This window comes from Lepidochelys olivacea (assembly GCF_965140295.1).
Source record: "Lepidochelys olivacea isolate rLepOli2 genome assembly, chromosome: 1".
Lineage (NCBI taxonomy): Eukaryota > Metazoa > Chordata > Testudines > Cheloniidae > Lepidochelys > Lepidochelys olivacea.
Window position 1 is genome coordinate 220548922 of NC_140411.1, and position 23618 is coordinate 220572539.

Here is a 23618-nt window from a genome sequence, read left to right on the forward strand (position 1 = left end):
TTAAAAACCTTCAGTCATGGAGATTCCACATCCTCCCTAGGTAATCTGTTCAAGAGTTTAAGTACCCTGACAGTTAGAAAGTGTTTCCTAATATCTAGCTTAAATCTTCCTTCCTACAGTTTAAGCCCATTACTTCTTGTCCTGCCCTCAATCATTAAGGAGAACAATTTATCACTCTCCTCTTTATAACAAACTTTTACATACTTGAAGACAGTTATTATGTCCGACCTCAGTCTTCTCTGTTCCAAACTAAACAGACCCATTTTTAAAAAATCTTTCCTGGCAGGTCATGTGTTCTAGACCTTTAATCACTTTTGTTGCTCTCCTCTGTACTTTCTCCAGTTTGTCCCTCTTTTCCAAAGTGTGGTGCCCAGAAGTAGACACAGTACTCCAGTTAGCGCCTTCTCAGTGCTGAGTAGAGCAAAAGAATTACTTGTGTCTTGCTTACAACACTCCCAATGATACATCCCAGAACAATGTTCACTTTTTTGCAACACTATTACATTGATGACCCATATTTAGTTTGTGATCCACTATAACTCCCAGATCCCTTTCTGCAGTACTCCTTCCTAGGCAGTCATTTCCCATTTTGTATTTATGCAATTGATTATTTCTTCCTAAGTGTAGTAGTTTGCATTTGTCTTAGTGAATTTCATCCTATTTAATTCACACACTGCCTCCAGTTTGTCAAGATCATTTGGAATTCTAATTCTGTCTTCCATTGTGCTTGTAACCCCTCCCAGCTTAGTATAGTCTGAAAATGTTGTAAGAGCACTCTCTGTGCCCTCTAAATCATTTATGGTGATATTAATAAGACTCAGGACAGATCCCTACAGGAACCCACTTGATATGCTCTTTGAGGCAATTGTGAACCATTGATAACTACTCTCTGAGTACTTGTTTCCAGCCAGTTGTGAACCCACCTTATAGTAGGTTCATCTAGGCTATATTTCTCAAATTTGTTTATGGGAAGGTCATGTGAGACAGTATCAAAAGTTTTACTTAAGTAGAGATATCAATGAATAGTCATCAGATTTAAAACAAACAGCAGCAAGTACATCTTCACACAACACATAGTCAATTGTGAAACTTATTGCCAGGGGATGTTGTGAAGGCAAAACATATAGCAGAGTTCACAAAAGAATTAGATAAGTCCCTGGAGGATAGGTCCATCAATGGCTATTAGCCAAGAGGGTCATGGATGCAACCACATGCTCTGAGTACCCCTAATCCTCTTGTACTGTTTGATTCATTCCCTCTGAAGCATCTGGCACTGGCAACTGTTGGAAGACAATACTGGGCTAGATGGACCATTCTGTTCTGACTCAGTATAGCCAGCCTTATGTTCTCTCAGGAAGAGGAGCCATTTTGGCAGAGTTAGCAGAATACCATGACAAGGGAATTTTAGAAATGCTCATACCCTTTCTTTCCTGGCACAGATCCATTTCCACCTAGAAAAATTAGGCTTGTGTAAAAGGTATTGTGTGGGTGAAGAGCTAAATTTAATTGCCCCCCTTCATATTCACACCAAGTAATTGCACATGTGGTCCTATTTGTGGATGGTACAGTCAGATCCTTGCCTCAATTAATTTCTTTTGTACCAGAGCTCTGGTGGGAAGTTAAAGGAACACCATTCCCTTTCTGTGGTGCACGGTGCCCTGTCCTGTTCAAAATGGATCAAAAGCCTGGATTTTCAGGAGTACTAAGCACTCACAACTCCCACTGAAGTCAATGGCAACTCAGTTACTGTGTAAAATCAGGAACAAATACATTTCATTTGCTGGTCTATCTTTTTCTGTTAGGGATACATAACAGTGGTATCTCTGCACTGTCATCTTTGCGGTCAGTAATAAAGTAATTGCATTTGCCTCTGAGCATGCAGTCCTGGTTGCGGAGTGTCTAGTCAGATGCTTGTCGGATTGTATTATTGGCTCTCTGCCAAGTGCTCAGGTATTACAAGGGTGGGGACCAGGCAGGTATATAAATAGAATAGTTAGGGTTTTGGCATATGGTTTTGGGAAGCCTGGCCCACAGCAGTGTCCTGTCCCACGTAAAATGTACCATTTCCCGTGCACATGCACAAGAGTGCAAGTTTCAGATTTGCTTTCCACGAGATTCTTGCAAGTAAAGCAAGACTGTGTGACTGTTCACATCCCTGCACAGAGGACAAGCACCACTTCAGTCAGGGGTGGCTTTACCAAGGGAACGTGTATTCAATTGCACCCACAGAAATGAGGAAACCCAGGGGCCAAACCCGAGTGGCGCTGTGACCCCCTGTGCCAGGTCACAATGCCTGGAGTGGGCAGCCGGGCCCTGCCCTGCAAGACAGGAGCCACTGGTGTGGAGTGAAAGTGGAGTAGGCAGCAGGTGGGGAGAATGCTCACTCTCTAGCCCCTCTTCCTCCCCACCTCAGCATTCCTGCCACACTGGGCCAGGATTAGCAATGCAGTGCCAGGGCAAACAGTGCTGCTGAGAGTGATCGGCGCTCTGCTTGACTGCAGTAGAGTGCACCCTCTGAACTGGGAGGTTGCATCTGTCCCTGCCCGAAATCCCATTTAAGTGATGAAAGTGGGACTGGGGTGAATTTCACCCAAAGAGCAAACAGGAGCGGGACACGAGCACAGCCCAAGCAAACTCACTGTCACATTCGCGTGAATACTCACGGACAATGCTTTGCCGTATTCACCCAGCTCTGCTTGTGAACAGAATCACAATCGGAATTGGCTCTAGTCTCAGCAGAGGAAAGGCTACACGCAGTGGTTCTCAATCTATTTACCATTATGGGCTGCATATGCAGCTCTCTATGTGTTATGTGGGCTGCATCCACACAATATATATACTACCTGTATGACCCTGAGGATCTTACATGAGCTGCAGCTGTGTGCTGATTGGGCCCCAAGTTGCCCACGGACTGTGAGTTGAGAACCATTGGGCTGTGGCATTAATCACTGTGCCTCCCACCAAACAACACAACACAATAGATGGATGTGTATTAACTTGATGTGTAGATTTGGTTTTGATAAAGAATGGATTACAGGCAAAAATGTAGTCAGGGAAAATCAAGATTGCGAAAAGTGAGATTCCAACAGCAATGATAACTCAGATTGCTAACATTAATTTGTCTGCATTAAGCATCTTGCATACTTTTTTACATTTTATAATATAACAATGGTGATATAACAATTAGGAAGCAGCAACAGGCAGGACAGGTAGCTCAAAACTTTCTTTTATAAGTTTTCAGTTGCTTATAACTTTGCCAAACTTAAATATGGAACAAAGATCAGTTAAGATTACTATCGGAACTTTAACTTTTGCATTTCCTAAAATTTTGTGATTTTTAATTATACCATCATAACACTGGACTAAAGTAAGGGCTTGGTTTTGTTTGGGGTTGGGTTTGTTTGTTTGGGTGTTTTTAATGTAAATTCATGTTTGAAGCAAATAAAGAGGGGGAGAACATTTTTCCTGTAGTTAACAGTTTGAGCATTTGAATGTTCAAAATTGAGCTTTAACATTCACAGCCCACTGAGATGAATGTAATAGAGCTTACTGTTTATCAGTGATATTGATTGCGCTGTATTTTTGGCATGAGAAAAGACAGAGGGCCTGGAATACTCTAAGCCGGGGTGCTGTAACTGGCCGGGCCAGAAGGCCATGGCCCTCCCACTTTTTACTGGCCACAAGGGTCAGTGATGAAGGGGAGGGGGCGGAGAGGGGTGAGCAGGGTGGGGCCTTGTGGGGAAGAGGTGGTGCAGGAGGAGGGTCTCGGGGGAAGGGGCGTTGTGAAGGCGGTGTCTCAGGAGAATGGGCGGCACGAGTGTGGGGCCTCAGGGCGAAGGGGCAGCGTGAGGACGGGGGCTGGGGGAAGGAGTGGGGTGGGGATGGGGTATATGGGGAAGAGGCAGTGCGGGGGCAGTGTCTTGAGGGGAAGGAGTGGCATGGGGGAAGGGGCCCCGGTTTGGGGTCCGGTAGCCCCCCCCCCCCACTTTTAGGAAGCTTCCGCTGCTCCTGACTCTAAGTATATAAGAGCTACCATACTGGGTCTGGCCATGGTCCACTTTACCCAGTATCCTGTCTCTAACAGTGGACTGTACTGGAACTTCAGGGAAAGCATACAGAACTGGCCAATTATGGAGGCAAACACCTGTCAGGGATGGTCTAGGTTTACTTGTTCCTGCCTCAGTGCAAGGGGCTGGTCCGTATGAGCTCTTGAGGTCCCTTTCAGCCCTATGTATTTATGATTGTGTGTTTTAATGAGACAATTTTTTTCATGCAAATTGTCTCCATACCAAAAACTTGAGAATAGCAAAAGCTACAAGCAGAGCTCAAGTACAGAGAATCTCAGTGCCAAAAGGTGAATATGTGAGGAAGTTATGACCATCTGAAAACAAAAGTTTGCAATGGTAATTGGTTTGGAAACTTAATTATGGCAGGTTCTATGGAGCACCCATTATAATACTGTAGTAACACAGGTACTAATCTTGGACATGATTACTAGTGGGCATGGCACAACTGTGAGTATAGAGTGATTCAGTTCAAATTTTGCATGGTAGTAAATGGATCAATTGGACATGATCAGACTGAGAAGTGAGTATGTCACAGAAATGTGTAGCTTTATGCTAACACAGCAAAACAAATTATTTACATGACCCCAGGGGTATCTGCTAAGTGTTCGCTAGACATTGGACTAGAAACTTCTAATTTGGCAAGTTTTCCCTTTGGTGGAAAGACTTTTTGGGTCAGAGCCTCAGCTGTTGTAAATCAGAGTAGGTCCAATGAAGTCAGGGCTCACTGGAGCTGAGAATCTGGTCCACCATAAATCCTGCTGTTACCCCAGCTAAGACTTAACTGGAAGGTATCCTCAAGGCAAAATGAGACCTAGCTTCATCAAATGTTGGAACCCTGCCCCACAAACAGTTCTCCTGTAATTGCCTCCCAAACACACACAGTGGCTGACATTTCCTTCCTCCTGAACTCAGAATCCTCTTCATTTCCTTCTCCCTCCCTAACCACAACCCCCTCTTCTTCCTTATCCAGCCCCAACTTACCCTCCTGTATACCTAACCAGATCCACACATGCCTTCCTCTTCCTGGCCTAGACCTCCACCTGACCATCCATCCAACCTCCTCACAGGGCAGAAATTCAGCTACCCTTTATCCCAAGCACAGATCCTAGCTACCTTCTTCTCCTAGTGCAAGACTTCTGGTGGGCCATGGTACAGTACCATGCTGCCGCCCATATGAACACACATTAGCCAGGCAGGCCCAGCGGTCTCTGTGCTGAGCCCTGTTGCCTACTTTTTGAAATGCCAGCCTGCTATGGATTTGGGGATATTACAGATAACACCCCTGTAATATGAAGGATGGGAGCATGCTGACAATTCAAGAAGGTGGCAGCTGGCAGAAGGGACTGAGCCAAAGAATCTATTGGCTTCCAGTGGCTCACTGTCCCTGAAGCATGATCTTGGACCTACATTTGCAAGGAGATAGGCCCCTCTGTATTTGCAGAGCCGCACTCTGTTGGCCTCTGGGTTCCTTGTCAGCACAAGTTTGGATCAGCATTTAATCCACCCTTGTCCATAGATAGCAGCTCTGCCAGGTGATCCCTAAGGGAGCTTCCATCTGGCTGAGTCAGTAGGAGCAGCCCTGAGCATTTCTTGGCTGGCAGTTTCTCTTCACGTATTTTACAATCCCTCATACTACAGGAAAAAAAAAATGTAAGAACAACTTTGCCTAATTAATGCAGTTTGGAAAAAGGAATTTGTATTATTCTCAAGAGCTTCCTTCATAATCCAGCAAGGATGTTGTAATTAAATAAAGTTACCATCACTCATTTAAAGAATAAATGTAATTGGCAAAAAAGTGCATTTCAATTTAAGAGGAAGAGAGAAGGAATTGACTAAGGCACAAATTAGACACTGAGGGCTTGACTCGACATACACCGATGCTGGTGTAAATCGGGAGTAACTCCACAAAATCATGGAGGTTATCCCATTATAAAAACAGGTGTAAGGAAGAAGGGGAGTTGGGCCCCAAATGTTGGACATGAGGAAAGAGATAAATGTGAACATTAAACTCTGCACTGAATTATGCTGTTGGGTGGAAAAATCAGAGTGGACTACCCCGCTGGAGAGTAGTCACAGATTATAATTTAGGCTGGCAAAAGGCACCACTCAGCTGTTAAAATGACAAAAGTTTCAAGTGCAGTTTATTATCTGACTCAATATACCTTTCAGTGACAATCAAAATAAAAGAAGAAAATCCGGTCTATCCAGGGCTGGCTTCTTTTCAACAGCATGCCCATAAAAATAAAAGGGGCGTTTGGATTTTATAGTAGTGAATAAATCCTATCCTTCCACAGCCTGGTTCTTGGACAGGTATGTGTGTGTATACAACTGTCATTTCAGGTTCCCCAGTTAGTTGTTGGGGTCAAAATCATGACATCCTTACTCAGACAAAACTTCCACTGAAGTCACTGTAAATTTTGTCTCAATAAGCAAGGATTAAAATCCAAGTATAAAGTTTTCAAGTTTGCCCTGGCTCTTACATCAAACAGTTTAGAAAACAAATATATAGAAGACACAGCTAAAGGCTTTCGAAGAACAACCTTTGTGTAACTCATTGATAACAGATGTCTAAATCTACTTGGAAAGCAACAGATAGCGAAGATTAAAATAAAACCATTATAAAATGATGAGTAATAATATCTTATATATATATAGTCAGTTGCGTACTGAAAGAACCCGAAATGCTTTATAAGCCTACACAGAGAGAGAGAGAGAGAGAAAGACAGAGAAACAGTTCATTTAATCCACTGCTAAAATACAATTACCTCTTGGGTGGAATGTGGCAGATATTTACCATGCAGCACTGCACAACAGGCTGCAACAGGCAATGGAGAAAAATGCTACAATTTGGAGCAATAGGGTATGTTTACATTGTAAAGAAAAACCTGTGGTGCAAGTCTCAAAGCCCAGCTCAATTGACTCAGGTCCAACAGGCTGCGGGGCTAAAAATAGCAGTGTAGACATTCCAGGTCAGGAACTGAGCCTAGTTTTGGATCCTGGGCTCCATCCTGAGTTGGAATATCTACACTCCTGTTTATAATGCTGCAGCTCAAGCCCCATGAGAGTTAATTGACCCAGGCTCTGAGACTCGGTGTCTCAGTTGGCAGATTGGTGACATATGAAATAAAATGATTGTCTTAGTTCAATTCCCTAGGGGGTCGGTCTCCACATCACACATAAAAATGTGCTATCACAACTAGCAAACTAAAAACCCAGTTATCTCTCTGGTACCAGGTGCAACTCCCATTGACTTCAGTGGGAGTTGGATCAACTCCTTAGAGGAGAATCCAAACATCACAAAACCAGTGGAGACTGAACTTCTCTTGCTCCTCACTAGAATGGACCTTCAGCTCAGCACTGCCAGCGAGAGACGGTTATATTTACTCTGCAATTAAATAGAGAAGATTTATCTCCAGAGCTGTCAGTCTCAGGCCTTTCATCAGCAGTGAATTCACTTTTTAAATTGTATTAAATCCGCCCCCATGGATATATTTTGCAGGGATTTATGGCAATTTTACAGAATGAAAGTACCGTGCTTCCCCAGACTGTGGAACAAAATACAGCAGGCACCTGATATGGAAACATGACAGGCTGATGAGAACTGTGAGCATCATTGCATTCTCACGTACATGCCTGTAAATCGGGGCTCTCCGGTGGAGATACACTGCCATAAAACTGACATGTGACTGAAAAGAATCAGGTCCAGTGGGTTTAGAAGAGACTATTTAAAGTTTATGGCACTGATTCTCCAGTACAAAACAGAAGCAATCTGGAGTGGAGGTGTGCACTGATAGCTTTAAGATATCATAGCAGTCTCCAGATCCCATGCCATCCAGGCACTAGGGTAGTCCCTGGCATTAATTAAAGTGGCAGGAATCCAGTTTGACCAATGTACAGTCTCTACGTAAAAGAATAAATGGACACAAATCAGATGTCAAGAATTATAACATTCATAAACCAGTCGGAGAACACTTCAGTCTCTCTGGTCACTCGATTTCTGACCTAAAAGTGGCAATTCTTCAACAAAAAGACTTCAAAAACAGACTCCAAGAGAGACTGCTGAATTGGAATTAATTTGCAAATTGGATACAATTAACTTAGGCTTGAATAGAGACTGGGAGTGGTTGAGTCATTACACAAAGTAAAACTATTTCCCCTTGTTTATTCCACCATATCCCCCCCCCTTCCTCAGACGTTCTTGTTAACTGCTGGAAATGGCCCACCTTGATTATCACTACAAAAGGTTTTCTCCCCCCCCCCCTTGCAGGTAATAGCTCATCTTAAATGATCACTCTCCTTACAGTGTGCATGATAAACACCCATTTTTTCATGTTCTGTGTGTATATAAATCTCCTCACTGTATTTTCCACTGAATGCATCTGATGAAGTGAGCTGTAGCTCATGAAAGCTTATGCTCAAATAAATTGGTTAGTCTCTAAGGTGCCACAAGTACTCCTTTTCTTTTTATGAATTTATAAAGGACTTCAGTGTGGAACTGCAGCTTTCATGGTGACCAATCACTTCAAATGGCTTTTATTTTAAAAATATTATCTGAGTTGAAATATTGCTAAATATGTGAAAGAAAGAAGAGAAACTATGAAGGAAAATCGCAGGGGCAAATCAGAGTTATCTACAGTTCTTTCTCTGTATAATGCTGTTAAGTACCCTTTTCTGTTTTTGAACCAGTTGTTCCAACTCTTGTTCTTTTGAAACGAGTTTATGTTCCAGCGCTTGACTGCGGGACTGAAACCTCTCTGTGTCCTGCAAAATCAAAAGACATGAACATTAAGCAAAAAGGCAGGGTCTTCATCATCAGGGCAGTGTGGTCCAGAGGACAGGGCATAGGACTAGAAGTCAGATCTGGAAATAAGGGGTAGATTTTTGACAGTGAGTGTTACTAACCAATGGAACAGGTTACCTAAGGATGTGGTGAATTCTCCATCACTTAGGAGGCCAGATCTTCAGCTGGGGTAAATTGGCATAGCTCCACTGACCTCAATGACTGAAGTTAGTGCATCTATGCTGAGTTACACCAGCCCAGTTTCTCACCCACATAAGAGGTAAAATTTTCAAAAGTGCCTAAGGGACTTATGTTAAGCCCCATTTTCAAAAGTGATTTAGGCACATCTGAACCTATGTCTGTGAGACTTAGGAATCTATCTCACTTTTGAAAATGGTTCTGAAATTGCTAAATTGCTTCCATGTGTTTGAAAATTTTACCCTGGATGTCTTTCTAAAGGATTTCCTGTAGTTCAGCCACAAGTTACTGGGCTCAATACAGGTATTACTGGGTGAAATTCTATAGCCTTTCTTATGCAGGTTATCATAAATGGTGCCTTCTAGCTTTAAAATCTACCACTTGCAATTGTGTGAATCAGGAGCAACTCCGCAGAAGTTAACAGAAGTGGTATAAAATTGATATAAGTGAGAAGAGAGTTAGGCCCTGGGTATTTACAGACCTCCCAGTTACTGCAGTGGCCCCACAAGCAGGTGGTTACCCAAATATTCTAGAACAGCATTTGAATAAATGAGAACTACGCCTTCTCTCATTTGGAATTACTCCTTGGCACAGATTCTCAGATGGTGTAAACAGTGGCGGATTTGGGGTTTGTGGGGCCCTGGGCCAAAGCAATTGGGGGCCTCTCCCTACCCCTTCCACCTGCAATCCTCTCCACCACCCCTTCAGTAGTGCTAGGGAGGGGTGCAGGGGGAATGGGGCAGCCTACAGGCTGAAAGGGTGGGGAGGGGCCCCCACTTGCTTTGGCCCAGGGCCCAACCAACACATATCTGCCGCTGCCTGCTGCCCCCAGCGCTCCTGCGGGGAGCGGGGTTGGGGTGCGGGGACTTCCCCTGTTCCCGGTGAGGAGCGCTGGGTGGGTGGGGGAAGTGGGGCAAGCCCCCGTGCCCTGACCCTGCTCCTTGGCAACAGCACCGGGTGGGATGGTGGAGTAGGTCTGGGCATGGGGGTGCCCATTTTTGGGGGGGCCTCCCAATTGGCCAGGGCCCCTGGGCACAAGCCCCATTGGCCCAGTGGCTAATCCACCACTGAGTGTAAATTATCACAGCTCCATCGATCTAGCCTTGACAATTCACACCAGCTGAGAATCTACTCCTTTAGTTCTTCAGGCAAATGGATCTAAAGATCAAACCTCCCTCAAAGGGGTGGGTGCAGAAACACTGAAATGTTCCCCCACTACTCCTCTCACTCCTAACAATATATTTAATGAGGCAATTTAGTGTACTTTAACTGGCTTTTTATTCAGAAAAATATATATCCAAATGAATAAGACATAATAACCATTCCTCTAACACAGTCCTTAATCGGCAGGGTACCAAATATCTTAAATAGCAACAGCTTGTACTTATTTGCCTTCTTAACAATTTCTTTTTATGTATTTTTCAAATGCTATGCTTTTCCAGAAACAGGCAATCATTTTCTTTTTCATATGGCATCTGTACGTCTCTGCATTCTCTGGAGCCTTTGTGAACTTTTGCTTTAGGGAAAGAGTTTTAAATTCCAAACACCAACAAATAAATTAGTCACTCCGAGAAATAATACTTCTTGAGTGTCTGACAACCATTAGTGTGGCTGCTGACTAACTTTTAAAGAGCTAAATTGAGGTTTACCTGGCAACCTACAAAGGGCTGTGATAGGGATTAATAATGGAATTGATTATGCTACCTTAATGATAAAGTTAATTACCAGTTACTGCTATAGTTTCTTATAGGTAAGAATATTTATATCTTATTTTTGGATTTACAGTATAATTTAAATAGTGCACTCTTTTTATTAGAGCATACAAACCAATCTCTTCCATATCAACCTTCATTATGAAAGATAATGCATTTTACAACTTTCAAGTGCTCTTCAACTCTATACAAGGAGATCATTTGACCCAGCATTGAAATTCACCCAGCTCTGCAATGGAACACATCTGCTGTGTGAGGGTCTAATCCAATGCCCAATGAAGTCAATGGAAAGATTCCCACTGTCTTTAGTGGAACCTAACTGTAAAATACACACTACACAACAGTTTAGGACAGGAAGTAAAGAAAAACGTATCCAGTTGAAACTACAGGGCAACTCTTTAGACAACGTGTGACATACATGGTGTTGCTCTGTATTTCTGAATACTGTGTTTGCCAGATTATTGGACTGTTTATTGTATTGGTTTAATCCAATAGGGATCTGTATGGAAAAAACAAGCAGGACGTGAAACAATGGCTCAAGATAAAATACTAGGGAGTTAGGAGACAATGCTGGATAGGAAAAGCCTGGATACCAGAACATTAGAAGGACTACGGCAATTTAAAAAGAGACTCTCTCTGCAAGGGTGGGAGTGGGGTGTTGTTTAATAGTTGTTGAGGAGCTCTTCATGGAGGAACCAGGCTGTGACAGCAGCACCCACTGGGGTGTCTGAAGAAACTAGGCCTGCATAGGTTATCATCAGGGATGGTCAGCCTCTAGGTACAATAGATGTACGTGTAGACTTTTTGTTGTTTTAAAATCCTTTTTCTCTTATGCTTTGTTCCTATTGGGGTAAATACTTTGGTTTGAGACATCTGTCTGGTCACTCTATTCACCTCTGGCCACAGATTCCCAAACAGAAGGTTGGCAGGTACTGAACCCAGCTGGACTTGCTGGGTGAGCACAGTAGATACACAGGGCACTGTAGGGCCCAGTCTAAGAGTGCGAGAATGGTGGAATTCCACCCCAGGATAGGTAAAGTCATAAGACCCGTCACCTGAAGAGGTTCACTCAGAAAGACCAGGAAGGGGACAGGGGTACTCTGTAAGAAGGAATTTGGCCAGAACACTGAGACTAGTGCTGCTGTGAAAAGTTCCAGGGGATCTTTTATAATCACAAGGGGTCAGGACCTTGATTTTAAAACCCATGTAAAAGATGGCACCTCCACCAGCAAAGTGGGCTATTGGTTCCATAGTTATTCCGAAGGAATAATACCACCTCCTGAATATCACCAACACCACTTAGTACAGTTTGTGGGTACACCTTGGTCTCCCATCCAAGTAGTCACCCAGCCTGAGCCTGCAATCTGATGAGATCACTGGATGAGGTAGTAAGTGAAATTATGCTTTATCTTATATTTCTCCATAGACTGTCATTTTGGGGGCTTTCTTTTGCTTTCACACTGGCTGAAATCAATGGAGTTACACTGGTGTAAAAACTAGTGTGAGAGCAGAATTAGGCCTTCCATATCTATAATAAAGAGACACAGTCACCTTCAAAAGAAACTGCTCTTTCTCATTTTTGATTTGCTGCTCCATTTCCTCATAGAGATGTTGAATTTCTTCATCATAAGCAGCAATTTTCCTAATAAGAGATAAAAGCACACTGAGTGGGTCTTTGTAGCATTATTTCAAGTAAAAAGCTCACAATTTACCAGCTTAGCATCGCATTTCTGTTTTAGCACAAGACTCAAGGGAATGATCCCAAGAGCAGAAAAAAGTATTTACATACAGCAGGATCACAGATAAAAACCAAATTGTTTCCCATGGGGGAGAGCAGTAACTGCACTAAAGCTAATAAGGCTGTTTATTTGATGTTTTAAAATTGCCAGCATAATATATGATGGCTGTTTATCAGGCACTCTTAATGACTGTGGAACCTAAAGCCTAAGGAAGGGAGAGCCTAGACATGACACTAATAACAACAATGAAAATACTGGAAACAAAGTTTCTCAATTAGAGCTGATCAAATAGGAATGAAAGTGATTTGTGAGTATTTTCAAGTTGCAGCTTTGCGCTACTGTTATTTATAAGACTGCATTATTCATGAGCATTCCTATGACTGATGATTTATTTCTGAAACCATTAATGCATCCCAAAAGTTTCAGCACAAAGAATGACTTGTCTGAAAATTCATATGCTACTGTGTCTTTATGTGTCCTTCTCTAGTTTGACACTTGTTACACACTTGTTTAAAGTTTTAGTCACCCAGTCAGGGAGCAGATTAAGAGCATTTTGCACAAGTGCACACGATTACACAGAGAACAAGGGATTGAATAATCAAGCCCACTTTTTTTTGGAAACAAAACTCCTTAGGGCTGATTCTCCACTGTCTTGCACTTTGCATGGTCATTTACATCTATGCAAAATGAGCTCAAGCTGTGTGTGAAATGCAGGACCCCCCTCCCCCCATGGAGGCTGCTAATCCCCATCCTCCCTCATGATGCAAGTAGATAGTGAAGGAAAATAAAGGGACATTTTATGCTTCCTTACTCCCCTTCATAGGTGCACAGTCAGATTTACATTTTGGCCCAAAATATCTAAGACACTCTATTCTAAGAAACAATAATCCATAGAGCAAATTCAGAGCTTCCTTGAGTGGGTGGAATTCCATGAAACCATATAAGACTTGATAATCATTTAACAAGATAGCACATGAATGCCAAGATCACATCTGTAAACCTCATATTTGCCCAATAATATGTCACACTGAGCAGGGTTAGGCTGGTTATATAATGAAAGACCCTATTGCTATGTATGTAAAGAACACAGTACTCAATGTTGCCATGAGAACCATAAATGAATTTTCTTGCTTGTGCGGGTTAAAAGGAACAACCTGAATGTTGAATTCATACACTATTGTTTCTGGCACTGGATTTTCTCTAACTTGTGTTTGCAAGGGCAGAACAGGGCTATAATCTGAACATGACATTTGAGAGACATTTTAATATCATGTTTGTTTGTTGTCTGCTTTAGCATACTACCAGGGGGATGACATCTGCAGGCTAAACACACCCGAAGTTTTAATGATTGGTTTAGTCTCCATTCTTAAAGCTGGTCAAATAAAATAATAATAATAATAGTAATAATTAATAATAATAAAATTTATCATTGTTGTTTAAAGTATAACATAATCATGAATAATTTATCCCACAAGTAGTGGGAAAAATTCATCAGATAAATTATTTGCTAGATATTTGTCAACCATTTGCAGAGGTGGTAGAATAATGGAAAGAAATTATAACCAAGTGATTTATTTAGTAAAAAAAAAAAGCCAACATATATTATCAAACAAACAACAAAAACCCCTATGCATCCGATGAAGGGAGCTGTAGCTCACGAAAGCTTATGCTCAAATAAATTGGTTAGTCTGTAAGGTGCCACAAGTCCTCCTTTTCTTTTTGCGGATACAGACTAACATGGCTGCTACTCTGAAACCTATTCACACTGAATAATTTGACCATCTTTAACTGTTATATAATTCCAACACTATGCTGTAGTGCTAATTTCTCTTTACAATAATCCTGTGGATAAATGTTTTGTTTTTTTTTTTGTTATAACACATTAACCAAACTAGACTATAACTCTGGTTAGGATAGCTAAGGTGACATTGTGACACTCTGTACCTCAGGGGAACACCCTACACCCCCATGTTCATCTTTATAAAATGATTGTTCCGATAGCGAGGTTAATGCATACATGGGATGGTTTCATTTCTGCCTATTATTTTAGATGCAGTATTTGAATTTTGTCCATCATTATTCACACAGACACTTGGTCAGAACAGCCGTTACTTCAAATGAAAATTGGTAAGTGTGTTGGGTACTCTATGGGCTGATCCTACAAGGTACCAAATGTCCTCAACCTTCTTTGAAGTCAGGTTCTGCTACTGACTTGCTTTTGTAACCTTGGGAAAAATCACTTCACCTCTCTGGGTGGCATTCATAAGATGACTATGTCCAACATATAGGAACCATTGGCATTCACAGAATCCCCACTCATGTGCCATCTAACCCGGTAGGTGCCTACATTTCCAAATGTAAAGTCCCCCAAGGTGCTTAAATTTCAGCAGTCGGGCACGTGCACAGTCCTAAGTAGAGAGGTGTGTCTACATCCTAACACCACCTCCCCAGATATGGGCTATAGGGTGTTCTGGGGAAGGTCTGTCTTAATGTCTCTTGATGAAGTGGTGTCGCTGTGTCTAAATAATTAGATATTCCTTGGGCCAGAGTGACGCTCTAGCTCAGTGAGTAGGGCACTCTCATGGGAAGCAAGAGAACCAAGAGTGGAGATCTCAGCTTCACATCAGGCAAATGGGGGAACTGAACCTGGGTCTCCCACACTGAACCCTAACCACTGGGTTAAAGGTTATAATTGGGGGAAGGAGGGACTACCTTTTCTTCTGCCTCCTCCTCAGTTTTTCCTTGAACAACTGCTGACTTGACCTAGACACTTAACTCCTCGAGAGGGTTCACAGCTGTGAATCCCAAGTGGAGGGAGGTGCCTCCCTTTGGCCTGAAGTTAGTTGCAGGGAAGCTGGAACAATTCGTATAGTGGGGGTGCTGAGAGCCATTGAACTAAACTATAAACCCTGTATATGATGGAAACTACTTCAAGCCGGGGGTGCTGTAGCACTCCCAGCATTCCAAGTTCCAGCACCTAGGATTAGATGCCTAACTCCTTTTGTGGGGGTGAGATCTAGGCCACTTCCCTGTATTCAGCATTTCTGTTGGCTAGCATAGGCATTAGGCAGCTCAGCATGCTAGCTTTTCTGAACCTCTCTTTTAGTTGCCTATTGCTCTAGGCATCTAACTCGGGGTTGTGAATTCCACTAAGCAGCAGAGCACCTAAATCTCCTCTGTGAATCCTACCCTGAATGCTCATGTTTCTCCTCTCACCCTTTGTCTGTCCGTCTTGTCTGTCTAGACTGTAAGCTCTTTGGAACAGAGAATGGTCCAAACACTATGTGTTTGCATGCATTCACAAGCGCAACTGGGGGAGGAGGGGCAGTCTCAGCTGAGGTGCTATTGCCCAATCTAGGTGCTACTGTAATACAAATAAATAATATAAAATGTTGATATTTGTGTTAAAGCACAGTACCAACTTTGTGCGCAACACTATGGAGGCTGTGAAAGCCTGGACTCCAGTCAAGTTTATAAGCCCTGAAGGAACTCCTGAAGAGATTACAAAAGGCACCAAAAATGTCACAGAGATTATGAACTCTTCAAGGACCTGTGTGGCATTTAATAACACAAATATGTTATGTCTTTTCAAACCAGCAAGATATAAGTACATCAATAGCTAAAAGGATAAAACCCCTCAAAACATCACTGTATTGTCCGAAACATCACAGTATGATTTAAAAATAATTACCACTAAGTATTTGGAAGCCAGAAATTCTAAATTAAGATAACATTTAAGAAAAAAACATTGGAAAGTAAGTGAGTTAACAAACACTGGGAATATAGAACATCAAATACTGTGTCAATGCCAAAAGCATAAGTTTTGGCTTTGGCCGGCTTTTTTCATGTGTTTGGCTATTACTACAGGTGGCTATCCCATGTGTGTGGCTACCAGCCCAGCTATCTCTTTGAATCGAGACGACATACAGATAATATTTGGTTTAATATATTCTTGGGGGGTAAATCCTTTCTAGTATTGTACGAATCCAAAAAAAAAAAAAAAAAGGGAAGAAAGAAAAATTACATAAAGAGCAGGAGGTCAGACTAAATGATTATAATGGTCTCCTTTGATCTTAAAAAATCTATGAAATGCACATCACACATTCATTAGGGAGATACCCCAATGAAAAAAACATTTTGGGTTACAATGCTACCAATCTGATTTATTTTCCTTATGGTAATTCAGTTTTATGTAGGTTTACATGTATTATTTTGGCTGTTGTTTTACTGAGCTAAAACTCTGGAGCAGCCAGGAAAAGCAAGACATCTGTTTTCAGACTGTGATGGTATTTAGTTTGGAAAGACTAACAGGACTTGCTCTGTGTGTGCTCATCTGAAAATTCAGTCCAAAACAGTTTACTTTCTCTTCAGAAACCTTTCATGGAGTTGTCTGATTAAGTGATAACACTAATAGAATGTGAGTTTGTGCTCCAGTAATGATCTAGAAGTGATGACAGAAAAATATTGAGGCAAACCATTATCATTTATCTAAAACTAACAGCTAGCAAGTACAGAAAGGTTCAATTTAGATGAAACTATAGACATTTAGCAGAGAAAAATCTCTCATTCTGGTTATATTATGGCTAGTGTAACCTACAGCAAGAAAATTTTGGCATGATTGGTTGAAAAACAGACAAGATAAATCTGTATGTTTCTATGTTTCATTTCTTCAGAGAATAACAATACTAAAATCTGGAACTATGTCAATATTAGCCAATCAGATCACATATGCAAATCTCTTCTTCTTAATTTGCTCCTCAGAGACCAGTAAGAGTGTTTTTCCCCAGGACCACAAACTTTGTTTACTCTTTAAAGGGTTAGAGGTGTTTTTGTTTGTTTGTTTGTTGTTGTTTTTTTTAAACATGCTCTGTATAAGAAATCCGTGATTAGATCTGATCTACTTTTGGGCCAATAAATATTAACATGCATCTCAACACAAGCCATATGGATGAATGCAGTTCTCAGTGAAATCAATGAGGTTGCACAGGTGCACAAGTAGAATTTGTGCCAATATGGGCTTATTACACTAAATGAACATAAAAATCACGTACAAAAAACTACATTAAAAAAGATAAATTGGAAAAGTGAGGGAATGTTAACGTTAACATTGCCTGTGAATCCTTAACTCTGCCCCTGGGTACATATACAGTATGATACAGTCTTTAACTACACGCCCACACATTATTTTTTCTTCAGGATCCCTGCCCGATTCCGTGTATAGATGGGATGGTGCTTAGCAAATGAGGCAGGTGTTCAAAAGTTAAATTTATCCTTATTATCCAGAGTGTAGCCTCATGCCTTATACTCTGCATACCATCCAGCACCAGCACTGAATGAGGCAGGTCTCCCAGATTAAAAAAGCATATAATTGTGTAATTAAAGAGACTGTATCATAATGTATTCACACCTGTAGCGGGGGAAAGGATCTGTTAGAGTAAAGGTTTTATGGGGTAGTTGGACATTTCCTGAATTTTGAGTGCTTCATTTTGCAACCTTAAGGTTATTTTAATATAGTTTTTTTTATGGAATTTCCTGGGAGTTGATTTTTAAGAGAAAATAAAACAAAGAATTTCCATCATATGCAGCTATTTGCTAGATAGCAGCAGAATGATCTTTTCTGTCCTATACAATATATGCATTTTTAGATATCACATGAAATGAAGCAGGGCTCCTTTGGAGCTCTGTATCCTTCTTACACACCATCACAGATGATAATCTGCAGCAGGGACTTGACCAGAATTGTTCTAAGGAGGGGGCCCACAGCTCTCCCTCCCCTGCCTCCATCAAGCTCCACACTCTCACGCTGCACCCAGACCCGGACACTCTCCCACTGCTACCACCCCCAGCCCCACACTCTTCCCCCCACACAGCCCTGCACTCAGCTTCAGACTCGCTCCTTCTACCTAGCTCTGAGGTCTTCCCACCCCACACCCAGCCCCAGGCTCTTTCCCAGAGAGGTGGTCAGGCTGAAGAGCATCATCCCCACCATGGGTCAGGCAGTTCTAGGAGTCCCAGACCCCATCCTTCCTCCTGTGTCTCCACTTCCCCTGGAAACACCAAAAGCTGGATCCAATCCTCTCCCTCTCCTGCAGACTAGGGGGTTCCTGGTGCCCCTGCTCTGCTTCTCCAGGAGTGTCTGGCACCATGGCTGCTGGAAGGACTGCAAAGATGGGGGTTCAAGCAGGTGCATGGGGTCATAGTGCCACTCAGATTTGGACCTTACCAAATTTGGACCTGTTGCCCCTCCATCCTGAGGGCGTGTGTGTGACTGGGCCAAATTTCAGTGTATTGCATTGTGACCCAGCACATGGGGTTGCAACACCATGCAAATTTGACATGGCCTCCCCTCCATCCTGATGCTGGGTTGGCTGAGCCAAATTTGAGTAAGTAGCATTGTGACCTGGTGTGTGAAGTTGCAGTGCCTTTCAAATTTGGTGTGGCCTCCCCTCTCTCATGATAGAGGGGCATCTGGGCCAAATTTCCAGCTCCCATCAGTGGCCAAGGGCAGGGAGTGGGCCTGGATCCCCTGCCTGCACACCTTGTGGTGCCCTTGATCCAGATACACCTTTATATAAAAAATGATATTCCACTCAACTTACTTACATGTTCACAATTCCAAAACACTGTTAAAAGATTACCTACTCAATGAAAATTTCCATTCAGGTTACATACCATGCAGGCATAGTGTCAATGGAATGTACATGGCAGTTCATTGACACCAGAGTGCATGCTTGCAATATGCTCTTTAAGCCATTATCTCTTGATCAAAGGGCAACTGATTTTCACCAGAATACACAAAGACACTCCTGGAAGTGGGGAATATGTGCCTGTCAAATTTCAGGTTCACACCATGGGATGGGGTGTTTAACCTCCGCCCTCCCCTGAAAAGGTTTAATGCAGAGTGAGAAGAGGGGCTAATTAGCCCAACAAGTCACAGCTCAGGGGAATCTAGGGAAACTACGGAGGTGGTGGAATCTCCTTCCTTAGATATTTTTTAAGGTCAGGCTTGACAAAGCCCTGGCTGGGATGATTTAGTTGGGGATTGGTCCTGCTTTGAGCAGGAGGTTGGACTAGATGATCTCCTGAGGTCACTTCCAACCCTGATATTCTATGATTCTATGAATCAGGTGGCCGGCAATCCCCTGATTGAGTGAGGGAGCCCAGCTGAGGAAGAAGGAGCTGGGCTGGGACTGTAAAGACAGGAAATTGGAAGCAGAAGGGGGCTGCTGGGAAAGGATGCAGTTACTCTTTGGAAGACGGAAGGAGTGTTTGGAGGCTATAAGGACAGGTAGCCCATAGTTACTCCCTGGGAGAGAGGAGTAAGGAGGTTGGGAAACCCAGAGAAAATGAAGTGGCAGATGGTAGGTGAGGGCTCAGGGAAAGCCAGTAAGGTCCAGGGGGGAACCTTGACTGGCTAGAGGGTCCCTGAGCCAGAACCTGAAGTGGATGGTGGGCCTCGGTTCCCCGTCCAGCCACTGAGGGAGTGGCACCCTGGAGCAGTGAAGGAGAAGACTGCCTGAGACTGCTGGTATGGAGAGACACTTTGAAAGACTTTGGTATCCTGGAAGGGGGAAGCACATACAATGACCTGGCTGGAGGGCTAAGTCATGAAGAGGCAGCAGCAGTATGTGGAGCGAGAGAGGAGCCTCTGACCCAGAAAAAGAGGCAGAGAGATGGTGTGCAACTGTGGGAAGAGGCATTCACCTGGCTAGCTATTCCCCAGTGTGACTAGGAGAAGGTGCCATCCTAGCGGTGAGTGGAACATCCCGTCACACACCACATTCCACTAAGGCACTAGAGCTGCCATTTTAAAAAAAAGTGTCTCTTATTTCACACTCTTTGTTCTCAAAAATGACTACATCATTTCTGCTCAAACTTTCCAGGAAAACACACTCCTAGGCTGGGAATAAATTTGTTAAATTTCAGCCTGAAAGGTAAAAGCTTGCCAAAGTTATAAGCATCTGAAAATTACAATTTATAATGAAACCGTATGTGGAACTTTAACTATAAGCATCACTGTGTGCTCCACTTGTTTTATGTATGACATTACTCTTCCAGAATTTTAACTGAGTAGAAAGGTTGGTCTGTGTTTTCATCATACTGGGCCAGATTCACTGGAACTTCGTGATTGCTTTGTGCTGCTCCATCATCATAAAGCAGCTGTAAATCCAATTTAACCGGCAAGCTAAACTGGGTTTACAGCTGTTTTGCATGGTGTGCTGCAAAGCAGCCAGAGTGTACCGGTAAATCTGATGCATTATGCTTTTGTAATCATACTTTTTTATGGTGGCTGTCTGGGAATGGTCACCATAATTGTAGCTGTAGTTTGTTAAAACCAGAATGAAATAATAGACATTTGTGAAAGAATTTCAGACAAGACAATTAGTGAATAGGAAAGGAAGAGTTAAATCCAGCCAATTAGTTCTGCTGCAAATAATTTGACCAGCTCTAGTGATGACTGGCTAATGTTTGCTTTAAAATACCTCTGATCAGTAGATAATCTTTAATTCCCCAGCAAGCTGACTGGTTGATGAAACCCCTGTTGGATTTTGATGGCAAGTAGCATGTAATACATCTGAAGCACTACAGAAAGAACACAACAAACAGATGTACAAACTTTTTCAGGGCACACTCCAATTCATTCTTTTCATTATCAGCTTCTTGGAGCTGGGAGAAAACTCTGACCAGGAACTCTTCAAAACTGGAAAGTAAACGAGGTTCATCTTTTCTCAGTTGTGACCAAAGTTGTCTTACGTTTCTCTCGCTGAGGGATGAAAAGAAAAGAGAATAAAGCGTTTGTTAGGAGATGTTTGCAGCAGCCTAGTAACACAAAGAAAATTTCAGCAGCTCATTCTTAGTTATTAGGTCTTCTCTAAATATATGCGTCATTCAGAGCATTACTGAAATCCCTAGACTGTGATATAAAATCTCTTAGACTGTTCCACAAGGAGGGGTCAGAGCTTCCTTTTATAATGGATACCACAGAAACTATATCTAATTAGTGGTTGCAAAAGATTTATTGTTAGGCTAGAGAAGAGATACATGTTTTATTACTACTGATGCAGGCCCTGATCCAGCTCTGATTGCAGTCAGCGGAGAGACTCCCACTGCTTCCAGTGGGAGCTGGACAGAGGGCAAACTCACTTAAAGCCTTTTTCATTGAAAGTCAATGAGACGTAAGCTCCGAAGTGCCAACTTGGGCTCCTAAGTCACTTACACACTTGAAAATTTTATCCATGGTCTTCCACTTCACCAATTATGTTTGATCAGCTTAGTTCCAGGGTGGGACTGTTTCAAAATTGAAGCATTTCATTTTCAGAAATCTCCCATTTCAAAACCAAAACATGTTTTATTTAAAAACATTTGCCAAAAATGAAACATTGGATCATTGCAAAACACAACAGGATAAAAGGCACTTTCAGATTTGCCAAAATTCCTGTGAATTTCATATTCCATTATTCTGACCTGCTCTATTTTGCATGCACATTAAAGGCTCCATCCTGGACAGTGCAGGGGTGGAGTGTTGCTTGTATAAATTCAAGGTAAAAAGTGGTGAGTATGACAGGAAAAGCAGGGGAATCTGATCCTGCAGGAATGAAAGCCCTGCTGCACAGCTGCCAACCTACTCCTGCCTATTACAGGGAGTAGGATTTAGAGAGGATAGCTAAGAACCTCTATAGTATGAAGAGGATCACTTAAGGCCACATCCTGTGAGACTTGCCCATTCTCCACCCACACCCTCTCTTTTCTCCTGTGCTCAACCATACATGTGCACTTGCATAGCCTCCATTCCCGCTTGAACTAGAATATAAGCTTGTTTACCACTTCTGTACACCATGAAAGGACCTGTAGGATCAAGGCCCTAGAGGAGCAGAGACAACCACATTGTAAATTAATATTCTGAACTCTACCTTAGAATCAAGTATCTAGGGACTGAGTGAAAGCCCACTGAACTCAACAGAAAGACTCCCATTACCGACTTTAGTGGACTTTGGCCTACACACCACACTGCTCAGTGATCACAACTAGGGAGGCTCTTGCATGTCCAGCATATTTTTGCAGTCAGTTTTCTGCACGTCATTCCATTAGCTTATAAATATATCTTGTAGACGACCTTGTCTCAATTATATACAGCATAGAACTGGGCAGTATGAAACACAAAACATTTCACAATTATTCTAACTCTTAAAAATGAAAGTAAGGCACAGCCTATCTGTGTAAACTTGGATAGGAAACTTGTCTTTCAGTGAATAAACAAATCAAAGCTATGGTCTCTTTTCTTGCCCTCCGCACAATTTCTTTACATCTTGTTTCCCTCACAAATGGGAGCTTTCAGAGAATCACTAAACTCACAGTTTGTGTTTGAAATGCCCCACAGGAACATGTAAGACCTGATGGCTATTTTAACAATCAGCATGTTCCTGAATTAGCCTTACTGAACAGTATGTATCTAGTGTTTACTGGATAATGCCTGGTAAGCTTCAGTGGAGGAAAGACAAACAGACTAATTCAAAATCATTTGGAGAGATCAGAATGAAAATGATGTTAGAGGTAAAAAGAAAAAATATCACAGCATTCAGCATTCTGACAACTTCATATTTTAGAGCAGTAATTTTATTTAATTGACAAATGTCACACAAACAGACTGAAAGCCCCTGGGGGGCAGTCATCATCTTTTTGTCCTGTGTTTGTACAGCACCTTGCACAATAGGGTCCTGGTCTATTACTGGAGCTCGTAGATGCTACCGCAATGTAAATGATTAATGATTATTATTAATAATCATTAATAACCACACCGGTCTGAAAGAGAACTCACGATTTTTGTTATTCTTAATTGATATAAAGGCAATTTAAGTGGTCTTTGCCAAAGGATTGCTCTCCAAGGATTCTTTATTTGCAAATTATGCCATTTTTGAATACACAGATAGCATATCAATATTATGTACTTTCAGAACATGTGCCGCATCAGTGCTTCATTTGTGTTGCTCCCACATGGCACAAAGGCATGTGACTATGAGAGTTTAACTGTGTTATCCTCATGAGGCACAACTGCGTGGCTCTCAGGGGTTTTTTCTGACCTGCTCTATTTTGCATGCAGGGTTTTTTTAATTCCATCACTTGC

At 42.2% G+C, this 23618-nt stretch overlaps 1 protein-coding gene across 1 annotated transcript in view; it reads right to left on the reverse strand.

Annotated features, from left to right (window-relative positions):
- CRACR2A (calcium release activated channel regulator 2A) overlaps positions 1–23618 on the reverse strand; it is a 71642-nt gene that overhangs the window by 39306 nt on the left and 8718 nt on the right. The window contains exons 4-6 of the mRNA XM_084617203.1: positions 21114–21260; positions 12309–12399; positions 8733–8828 (exon numbers count right to left, since the gene is read on the reverse strand). Coding sequence (XP_084473329.1) covers positions 8733–8828; positions 12309–12399; positions 21114–21260 — 334 coding nt within the window. The remainder of the gene's footprint in view (positions 1–8732; positions 8829–12308; positions 12400–21113; positions 21261–23618) is intronic.